The sequence below is a fragment of the Megalops cyprinoides genome, chromosome 10, assembly GCF_013368585.1.
Source record: "Megalops cyprinoides isolate fMegCyp1 chromosome 10, fMegCyp1.pri, whole genome shotgun sequence".
Taxonomy (NCBI): domain Eukaryota; kingdom Metazoa; phylum Chordata; class Actinopteri; order Elopiformes; family Megalopidae; genus Megalops; species Megalops cyprinoides.
The window spans coordinates 11,502,641-11,513,985 of record NC_050592.1 but is presented as its reverse complement, the minus strand read 5'-3'; the positions used below and the strand labels follow the sequence as shown (position 1 = coordinate 11,513,985).

The 11,345-nt window shown below is 43.4% G+C and overlaps 1 protein-coding gene across 1 annotated transcript; it reads left to right on the top strand.

The window, feature by feature from the left end:
- The first annotated feature begins 2,459 nt into the window (after window positions 1–2,459).
- Window positions 2,460–10,512, top strand: LOC118784626 (T-complex protein 1 subunit gamma). The gene is made up of 14 exons (XM_036538953.1): window positions 2,460–2,534; window positions 3,799–3,860; window positions 3,960–4,010; window positions 4,321–4,383; window positions 4,659–4,755; window positions 5,130–5,247; window positions 5,455–5,641; window positions 6,106–6,255; window positions 6,670–6,802; window positions 7,312–7,393; window positions 7,875–8,055; window positions 8,512–8,757; window positions 9,082–9,213; window positions 9,631–10,512. The coding sequence occupies exons 1-14, from the start codon at window positions 2,507–2,509 to the stop codon at window positions 9,721–9,723; spliced, it is 1,623 nt and encodes a 540-aa protein (XP_036394846.1). The 5' UTR covers window positions 2,460–2,506; the 3' UTR covers window positions 9,724–10,512.
- The last annotated feature ends 833 nt before the right edge of the window (window positions 10,513–11,345 follow it).

Below are 11,345 nucleotides of genomic sequence, written 5' to 3'. Positions count from 1 at the left end.
TGCAAGCTCATGTGACGAGTCACAATCATGTGTTTTCAAAAGACTTTGAAAGAACTGCTGGTTCATTACTTGATTTTTAACATTTCTTCTACGTCTAATAACCTTGCAATACGCAGCATTTGGGAAATACAGAGTGGTCGTAAAGTCTCAAGTATCCCATTTGTTGCCAAATGATGACAGTGTTAGAGGACAGGTCATGAATCAGGAAAAACAATCTAATTTTCAGCTTTTTCAGCTGGCGGCAGTTTATAACAATTTTCATTCCATCTAATTCATTGTAATGGAACTACTGAATGCCCAACATGTTGCTGGGACTTCTTAATGAAGTAAATTTATTGATGTGGGTATCCATCAGTGTAAAGTTAAATATGTTAATCACATTTGCAGCTATTTTAATATAACTAATTGTTGATGACTGCCTGTCTGCATAACTAACTTATTTTAAGGGGCAGAAATGAACTGAAATAACTTCCACCAAATGCTTTACGTCATCAGACTTCCAGCAAACTATTTTATTCACAAAGGACTAAGAGCAAAGAACCATCCATGTTAACTGATAAACTGGATTTCACATCACTTTTCAAGTGATCATTCAGACAAACAGAAGTGATTGAAAACTTACTGTCATTGCAGTGAACAACACCATATATAGTTTTCCCACAATAATGGTCCAAGAAGCACAGCAGTGACTACAATTGCTATGCTAACAGCCACACTAGCTGGTAACTGTGCACGGCTGCTTGTTAAGGAATATTCAACAATTTCTGTGGACTATGAACAGGTGTGCTTTCAGAGATAAAAAGGAGTAAAAATCTACCTCAGATTGCTCATGTTTCCTGAGAAAATGTCAACCTTTGTTCAATGTAACCTAACATTACCTTTCTCCATGCTCCAAAATGGTGTGGTGGAATTTACATAATGTCATGACACACATGCTATTAAATAACTAATGCTGTACCTTATTAATAATCGTAGGTACATAAGTAGATACAACTAAAATTATACCTGCAGACTAAAAATCATGGTGCCTTTTTTTCTGAAAGGTGAAAGGAAGGCTTTCATTGCATAGATGACAATTTCTGGGACTAGCTTCATGTTGATAAGGCCTTTGTTTTGTGATCTGAACAGAAGAATTGGGTGAAATGTTTTGGTCAATGAATGTGAACTTGAATGACTGTAGATGGAAAGGTTTGCACTCAAAGAGTGCGTAGCACACCAAGTTCTCTGCTGGAGTTTGGAGTTTTCTTCTCCCTGATGTGGACCCAGAAAGAACAAGCACAGGCCCGAGAGGAGCAGGGTGAGAAATGGACTGTTGCACATCATGCCTCAGTTCATGCTCTGTTGATGGAGGTGGCATGACTGTATGGATGCAGACTGTGGCTTTATAGGTGCTCTGAGTGATGCTAGGGTGACCAAATGTGAGGTGAAAGATTTCCAGAAGAAAGAGGCTGTACATCCCCAGCACTAAGTCCACAGGAAGACCTAGGAGTCCTGGTGATGTGAAAGTAAAGATGGTTAGGCTAACTACGTAGTGATACATAAAGCAGTACCAGGCACCAATGACTGAGACTAAATTATGGGAATGTTTTGCAGGATTGTCCAGGTATGATGTGGTTTTGTGAGTACTGTGTGATTTTTGTGCACTTTTGAATATAGTGTTGCAGAACTTTTTTTGCACACCATATTAATGGCCACTACCCATATTGATGGTCTCTGTTGTATACAACCAGTAGCAGCATATCATCACTCTTTCCTTATATTCTTACATGAGCAACATAGCTCCATCAGATCATTATCACTATAAAGTTGCGTGGTGCAATTTAACATTGCTCTGTAATGAATGAATCAATATTTAGTACCATGATTTAAGGTTTTACCTTTTTGTACACTTTTTCATCTTAATTCCTATTCCCTATAATTCTGGCTGTTGTGTTATGTATTCTGTGTATCATATTCTATTGGCCTTGTTATTCTATAAGAGCGTCTACCAAATAAATAAATGTAATACAAGCATAGACACATATCACAGTAGTCTGTCGTTCTGTATAGCAATGTTGTCCCGCTAGATTTTACAGAACTACGCGTCCCATAGAACCATGCGCGACGCCTGCGCATTGGGATAAGCATAGGGACAGAACAAAGCAGCTTGGTCGAATAAACAATTAAACAATTAACTTAGAAGTGACTTGCTAAGCTACCTATCGGATTGCACAGTTCCACACCTACCATTTATTTCAACCTTTGAATGAGTAAAAATATGTTTCTCCCACATACAATCTGTGCACACCTTTTCTGTACCCACGAGGGCGTCAGCTACATACTCTACACACACACCGTTCACGCCTACAAATCCTCCCAGCGTAACAAGCCTACCAGTGATTGGTCGGAATTGCCACATGTCATTTTTTTTCGAGCGGCTATTGGTTCTCAGGCCAAACGGTAGCTTCCTCTACGCTGTTAGCGTTTCGGAAGATTCTAGTCGGGTTTTCGAACACGCGCAGCCAAAATGATGGGAAGACCGGTCCTCGTGTTGAGTGAGTAACAAAACTGATATAGTTATTAAAATTGAACTTACCAGTTAGCCTGTACGCAAATGTAAACAGGTGTGAAAACAAGGCGAAATGTTACTCGCCGCTATCTGTCAGGTAACTTATGTGGCTGTCAAGCTATGCGGTTGCTAACTAGCTATTAAGCAGCTTTACAAAGGCGTGGATGGGCCTGCTTCTAGATGCCGGTGCGCCTCTGTCTTTAAATGGCTAGTTATGTAGTTAGACAAATGACCAGTTTAAAACACAGTGAAACCTTCGAATATTTTATTGGTGTTGTTCTCCACTGTTTCGTTAGATTAGTTGATTAAAAGTGGTGCTAGTAACTTCATAGCGATGGCCATGTTCCTAAGGTAAACCAAGCCTTGGAAACCTTGACAGATGGAGGATAACGTTAGACGCTGTATAAGGCTAGACTGGTTCTACCAAGGAGGTGTGTCGGTACGAGTTTATAGTTCGTAGGCAGTGTTTAACGGAACACTTAGCATTTTTAGTTACTGGGTGCATTTTGCGTTTTGGCTGACCGGTTAACTGGCATCCACAGCCCATTACCTAGTTAGCTACATAATATTAGGTAAAGCTCTGCAAGTCATTAAGCTTTAGCTAAGGCTGGCTAATGCTACATTTTCAGTAACGGACATTAGGTTGTTAAATTAGCTAATGCGATATTGTAAGTAACCTAATGCTTGTCTTTAGCTTTGCATTCTTTCATAATATTTTAAGGCATGTTTAATTAAGAAGCAGTTTGGTTACGTAGGTATATTAGATGTGATAGCTAGCCAGATACGAGTGCATCCTGCCTAGCTCCACATGTACTGAGTACTAACAGGCAAACGTGTCCAGAGAAAGAAAACGGATACAACGCTTATTGTCCCTACCTACAGCGAAATGCGTATAACTGACAAAGTAGCCAGCTAGTTTGTTAGTACACACCTATTGAAATCAAAAGAGATGGCAGTTATTTACTGCCGGCAGGCTTTCACGTTAAAGCACCATAACTACCAGCTTGCTGAGATATCTGTTGTTGTTATACGCGATAAAGACATGTGCGCTGTGATCTGTAAGTCACTGTCGTCTGCTGTTGTGAATTACTGTAGCGCCTACTACATTATTGAAGCCGGCATAACTGTTCATTTCTCAAGGTATCCCTTTTAGAACTACATTGTGGCTGTTTTTGGCATTAAATGTAGTTTTGAGTGTATCTTGAACTTTGATTAAATGCAACAGTAAACTTTTAAACACTTTCTTCCAGGCCAGAATATGAAAAGAGAGTCTGGACGCAAAGTTCAGACAGGAAATATCAGTGCAGCAAAGGTGAGGCGTGACTCCCATCTATCTCAGCATTTCACACAGTGGAACAGAAAGCTTATTTGGACGGCTCATCTTGAATGTTCTTTTGTGTTTGAATTGCAGACAATAGCAGATGTGATTAGGACATGTCTTGGACCAAGAGCCATGATGAAGGTATACCATTATTTCATCATAAAATGTACTTGGCAAGAGCATTCAACACAGAATAAGACCACTTCCAGCACTTGTAGTGTCTTGTTGTAAATTTCAACAGTGGCTTTTTACTCCATAAAACAGAATGATAAATACTGTTACGCAGTTGTGAATACAAGTAGGTTGTGTGCTGAGCTGAGGAATCATTTGCTTGTCCATTGAGACTTCTGTGAAAGTAACATTCCTGGGACAGAGATAGAAATAGAGATTCCTGAATGGGGGGGGGGGGTCACTGCTCATCTAGCCTGACATCTCTCCTGTGTGTTTGCAGATGTTACTGGACCCCATGGGTGGCATTGTAATGACCAACGATGGCAACGCTATCTTAAGAGAGGTGAGCTTTCAATGCTGCACACCCCACTGCTACCGAGAACATCACAACTTAGTGTCTCCAGAGCTTTGGCACTCCTATATATGAATTGTCGTCTGCTTGGAGTTAGTTGTTAGTTCATTTCAATCTCATTGGGTCAGATTTGACTGCACCCTGCAACCATGACTAGTTTTTCAGTCTGTTACTGTTGTGTGTGCATGCTCATGGGCATGGAAATATCTATTGTATGTGTAGATCAGACTCTGAGACCAGACCTTCTCTCCTGCCTCTGTGTACAGATCCAGGTGCAGCATCCGGCAGCCAAGTCTATGATCGAGATCAGCCGCACGCAGGATGAAGAGGTGGGAGACGGCACCACCTCCGTCATCATCCTGGGTTAGTGCCCTGCATCTCTGCACACTGCACATCAGCTGTATACTGTCCACAGTGTCCTGCACCATACTCTGCATTATGTGTGAGAGACCATGGGGTCATACTGAATACACAGATGAGTACAATCCCGATACTTCAAAAAAGGAAACTAGTACGGAAACAAATGATATTCACTGCGTTGGAGGACATTTTCATTTCTAGAGAACTTGCGTTGCAGCGCCTCTGTTGTCACCCCAGCCCTATTTTAGGTAGTGTGTTTTGGGCTCTCACTCAGTGCTCTGCACTCTCAGTGCGCCCTCTGAAGAGGAAGCTGTAGCCTGGCCTGTAGAGACAGACCTGCCGCCGCCGTGTTGTGACTTCCTCCTCTCCTCCCCCAGCGGGTGAGATGCTGTCGGTTGCGGAGCAGTTCCTGGAGCAGCAGATGCACCCGACGGTGGTGATCAGCGCATACAGGCACGCCCTGGACGACATGCTCACCATGCTGAAGGAGATCAGGTGGCTCACTTATTCTCCCTACCCCTCCCTCCTTATATGTGGCTCTCTTTTTTTTTCTCCTTGTGATGCTTTGTAACTCCCTAATTTACTGTTACTCTGCCTCCATCTGTCCTGCCTCCTCTCCCCCCCCTTTGGCTCCCCTGTCTGTCTCACAGCCATCAGCTGCTTCACTCCTCTGAGCATAACCGTCTCTCCTCTGTCCTGCAGCACCCCTGTAGATGTGAACAACAGGGAGATGATGCTGAAGATCATCAACTCGGCCATCAACACGAAGGCGCTGAACCGCTGGTCCGATCTGGCCTGCAACATCGCGCTGGACGCCGTGCGCACCGTGGAGCTGGAGGAGAACGGCCGCAAGGAGATCGACATCAAGAAGTACGCCAAAGTGGAAAAGGTGTGTGAGAATACTGTGATGGTGCACTACTGCAAACCTGGAGTTTTGGTTAAAATCTTACTGTGTCGAGGTTACACCAGCAGTCTCTTCACATTACATTACATTACAACTTACAGAGCGACTTGCATAGGTTACAGTTTTTACGTGTTATCCATTTATACAGCTGGATATTTACTCAGGCAGTTCTGGGTAGTACCTTTTGGGCAAGTACCTTGCCCAAACTTACAGCAGTAGTGTCCCAGTGGGGGAATCGAATCAGCAACCTTTCGGTTTTAAGCCCTGCTCCTTACTGCTATGCTACACTGCTGCCCATTACTTTGACGTGATATCTCATAGGTAGCTCTGGACGAGATTATATGTGTTTCTCCTTCCATACATGCAGGAATATTTCTAAACATCTTAAAATTAGTGTGCTCATCAACTGAGCTTCCAAGTGAGCTGCGCTAATCGTATTCCCTCTGCAGATTCCAGGTGGGATCATCGAGGACTCGTGTGTGCTGAAGGGCGTGATGGTGAATAAGGATGTGACTCACCCGCGAATGCGCCGCCTCATTAAGAACCCCCGAATCGTGCTGCTGGACTGCTCCCTGGAGTACAAGAAGGGCGAGAGCCAGGTACACCAGTCACTACACCTACGGCACACATACAATACCAGTCAAAAGTTTGGACACACCTACTCATAGAAGGCTTTTTCTCTATTTTTACTATTTTCCACATTTTAGAGTAATGGTAAAGACATCAAAACTGTGAAATAACACAAATGGAATTATGCAGTGACCAACTGTTAAAAAAAATCCAAACCAACTTTAGATTCTTCAAGTTAGATAAAAATATAAAAAAAAAAACACATTTATTTTTTGGAAAGAAATTCATCCATAGGCGTCAACTTCACTTTATATTTGTCTAAGAAACAAATTTCAAACTTTGTATAGCACCCTCTAGAGTCCATGAAGGGTGGGGTCACCATTAACGCATGGGGACGGAAATCTTTGCAGTGCTTTAGTGTGTTTGTCCCTCTGTCCCTGCAGACGGACATTGAGATCACTCGTGAGGAGGACTTTGCGCGGATCCTGCAGATGGAGGAGGAGTACATCCAGCAGATCTGCGAGGACATCATCCGCCTCAAGCCTGACCTCGTCTTCACTGAGAAGGGCGTCTCCGGTACGATATCCACGCAAGAACATGTTCATGCTCCATGTCCCAGAAATGTGGGTGTCTTTTATACAGTACCAGTCAAAAGTTTGGACACACCTGATTAAAATAAAGGGAAATAAGCATTCAAAGACATTTTGATCTTAAGACTTATGCTCGAATGCTTGAAATTTTCTTAGGCATCAACTTCAGTATTTATTTTTTGTTTATGTATGAATGTCTTTCCAAAAAAATTAATTAAAAAAATTTTTTTGGCTACTTTGAAGAATCTAAAACATAAGGGTTTTGATTTGCTCAACACTTTTTGGTCACTGCATAGTTCCATTTGTGTTATTTCATAGTTTTGATGTCTTTACTATTATTGAAAGAATAGTAAAAACAAAGAAAACTCCTCTATGAGTAGGTGTGTCCAAGCTTTTGCCTGGTACTGTATATGTAGGCAGTAATTCAGATGATTAGTACTCTTTCTTCCCTGCTGGAGTCAGGCATTGTTAACCTTTCCTCTTCCTGGTCGACAGACCTGGCTCAGCACTACCTGATGAAGGCCAACATCACCGCCATCCGCCGCGTCAAAAAAACCGACAACAACAGAATCGCCAGGTGAGAATGATGCTCGTCATTCTGTCTGCAAGAGACGCTTTAGTTAAGCAGGTCATTTGCGATCATAGGTTATTTGGCAGGCTGCCTAAAGAAGTAGCCTTTTGATGACTGGGATCAAAGAAATATTCAGGCAGCCAATGCCTAGGACAATGTTTCTCATTCATGCAGATCACACTGATATGATCATGCACAGAGCACACACATTCTTGTAGATATGCATACTGGCATATTGAGAGACACCGAAACTCACACTGCTAAACAGGCATTTGGGGGCTTGTGGCTTGTGTCTGGCCGCTGTCCTCATACGGCTATTTCTGTGAATACTGCATTCCTTCCGTGTAACTTGTGTTTGTCTTTGCTTTGTCTAATTGTCTAACCCTCTACCATGTTTTCCCTTCATGTTATGCGTTAGGGAATATCTCACATTACCCCTTTGCTTCATTCTGAACTAACCCCCCCCCATCTCTCTCACCCCTCTCAGAGCGTGTGGGGCCCGCATTGCCAGCCGGACAGATGAGCTGCGAGAGGAGGATGTAGGAACAGGGGCAGGGCTTTTTGAAGTGAAGAAGATCGGGGACGAGTACTTCACCTTCGTCACCGAGTGCAAGGACCCCAAGGCCTGCACCATCCTGCTCAGGGGAGCCAGCAAGGAGATCCTGGCGGTGAGAGACACCATAGAGAATGATTATAGCCTGTTTTAGTGATCGCTTTTGCAGGAAACATTTTTTTTTCCCCTCTAGAATGGGCTGATTGTTATCCTGGATAGAGGCAGTATTTTGTCATTTCTCCTTTGAAGTGATAGAGCTATGTGTGTCAATGTAAATGAACATCCTACTATAATGAACAGAAAATATCAACATGTGCAGTGCAATAGAGTCCACATCACTCATTTTCTATGGAAAAAGCTGTTCAAGTAGGTCTTCCCTGGTTAGAGGAAAGGTATAATGCCTTCAGCCAGAGTAAAAATATTTTGTTTATTGCTATTCAAAGAAACTTGGTGATGAGAGTAAGTACCTTTTATGCAGGGAAATTATCTGTCTGGCTATAGGTAATTGTTTAATTCTCATACATCTTTTGCCTCTCATGCATTCTTCTCGCTTTCTCTCCGTCTCTCCCAGGAGGTGGAGCGCAACCTCCAGGATGCCATGCAGGTGTGTCGCAACGTGCTGTTGGACCCCCATCTGTTACCTGGGGGCGGGGCGGTGGAGATGGCAGTGTCCCACCGCCTGACCGAGCGCTCCCGCGCCCTCACTGGGGTGGAGCAGTGGCCCTACCGTGCTGTGGCCCAGGCCCTGGAGGTCATCCCCCGCACCCTCATCCAGAACTGTGGGGCCAGCACCATTCGCGTGCTCACCTCCCTCAGAGTAAGTCTCTGTGTGCACATATCCATCAGGATAAGCCTGTTGCTGTCTGTGTTCTCACCTCCCTCAGAGTATGTCTCTCTACACGTGTGCTCATGTCCCTCAGTGAGTCTGTCTCTCTGCTCACCTTCTTTAGCCTCTAATCTCTCTGAGTGTCAGTGGGTTGTTTAGTTCACATTCTTTGTCCAAATAAAGAGCCACCTCTTTACTCATCCTGAGTTTCTGCTCTTTTATGTGGGTTTTTTTTTTCCCCTCTCTCTTGTAATCTGATCTGATTTCCCCCACACCCCTGTACCCACTAACATCCTTCCACTTCCTGCTGTGTAGGCGAAGCACACTCAGGAGGGCAACCTGTCCTGGGGGGTGAATGGGGAGACAGGCGCCCTGTCTGACATGACGGAGCTGGGCATCTGGGAGCCGCTGGCTGTGAAGGCCCAAACGTACAAGACGGCTGTGGAGGTGAGTTCACTGTGTATGTGTCCCCATACCTGTCTGTGCCTGTGACATCAGATCTGCCTCCTCGCTTAAAGGGCGGGGCCTTGCTGTTGCAAAATACAGCTATTGTTTTTATATGTCCAAACTCATGTCTGATGTTGATGTGGGCATTGGACTTATAAATGCTTAGGTGCTAACCATTGTTTTTTTTAATGATGAGATTGTCCATGATTTGTGACACTCTGAATAAGAGTTTAAAAAAAAAATAATAAATGCACCAGCATGCTTGTACCTGCTGGGTGTGTTGGACTGTAGTGTGAAACTGTGCCTGGAACCTGCAGTCTAGGTGATGGGCTTTGTTTAGCTGCGATGGTTTCATTACATGTAAATTGATCCACTGAAGTGACCTCACTTGCACTCTCCCTCTTTCTTCTCCTCCAGACGGCCATCTTGTTGCTGCGTATTGATGACATTGTGTCGGGACACAAGAAGAAGGGAGAGGAGCAGTCCGGGGGAGGCCAGGGTGCAGAGTAGAGGGAGAGCGGATTGGGGGAATGGGGTTTGGAGGTGAGAAGAAACAAAAAAAAAAAAAAAAAAAACAGCGGAGTGTGACAGTGTCCGCCATGCTATCTCCCACTGCAGTCTTTCACGTGAACCAAGGCTAGTGGTGTTCCTCAGCTGTTGTCAGACTTGGTTGCAGCCTAAACCAAGGATGTGATTCATATCAATGATGATTCATCTCCCTGTTGCGCATTTTTATTTCCCTGCATATGTGGCGAGGCCACGTTGTACTGGAATGCAATCGGTAACTTGTAGTTGAATCGCAGTTGGAATGTCGGTCTGGCCCCGTTCATAGGAGCTTAAAATCAAACAAAGCGACTGCGCAATGGACTGTCTCCAGTCCTTTTTCCTGTAGGATGCCCAGCTGCTTCTGGTTGTCCGTTTAGTGGTCAGTGAGGAGTTGCAGGCGCTGTGCACTGCTTTTTGTTTCAAGTGTGTAGATCCTGCCGAGCACTGCGGTCCATGCAGGGTGAGGTGGGTTTTCTGCTCCCTTTTGGGCTGTTTCCATCCCCAGACTGATAAGACGATATTTATACTTATATGCATAGCTATTCCATTTGTTGTAACGAGCCTGTGGAACTACATCCATGGTACAAATATGGCATTTTTCACTGTAAAATTATAACCTTACAAGGTAATGTACTGTTTCTTATCAGTATTTGAAAAAAGTAAAGAAATGTGCAGTCTCCTTCAAACCCTGGATGTGTGCATCCACCCAAACACTTCACTCCATTGCTGTTTATGAACGTTGTTTTGTTTTTGCCACCGTAATAAACCTGGAATTAAGATGTACTGTTTTATTTTTTGATGGAATGTTGGAATAGGGCTGTGTGACCTGTGTGTCTTTGTCAGTTCACTTTAGTTTGGGTTGATGATGGGTCTTTAAATTCAAATGACAGGAGGCAACCGTACGTTTTCAATAGCAGACAAAATTGAAAAAGAAATCCTTATTCTTTGCATATTGCATATCTCGGTAAAGCACATGACTGTCACCAGACAGGCATTTGGCTGGATGCACAAGCACCCTGACCTACGGACTGTGCACAGAGGCTCTGAGCAGAGGAAATGCAGCCGATACAGCCTACGCTCTGATGGTTCGCTCCGTTATCGGTTGCACAAAGTTACTGTTGTCATTCATCAGCTCTGCATTTCACACTTCAGATTAATCATAGGGGACTTCTCTGTATGTTTTTAGAGATGTCACATATTATGTCTGTATTTGTATAAAATAGTTGTTGTATTGTTTTTATTGTCACATACATAAGAACAGACAAGGACAGTGAAACGGCTCAAAAACACGCAAACTGAAGAACACAATGTTCTTAAGTTTCACTGCAAAATGAATGGGGAAAACATTTCTCAACAGCCACTGTATAGTATAATTTTGATTTCTCAGAAGCTGCCACAAATTGTGTTAGAATGTCTGCATTGTAAAATACACAATATATAAATTGGCAAATGTTCATTTTAAACAGGATTAGGACATAGTCAAACTCAGGTTTTAAAACTGAACGGCTTCTTATCCAAGAGAGAAGTCATGTTCTAAAACTAGGTTTTTAAAACTAGATTAAAATATACACCTTTAATGTAACTTG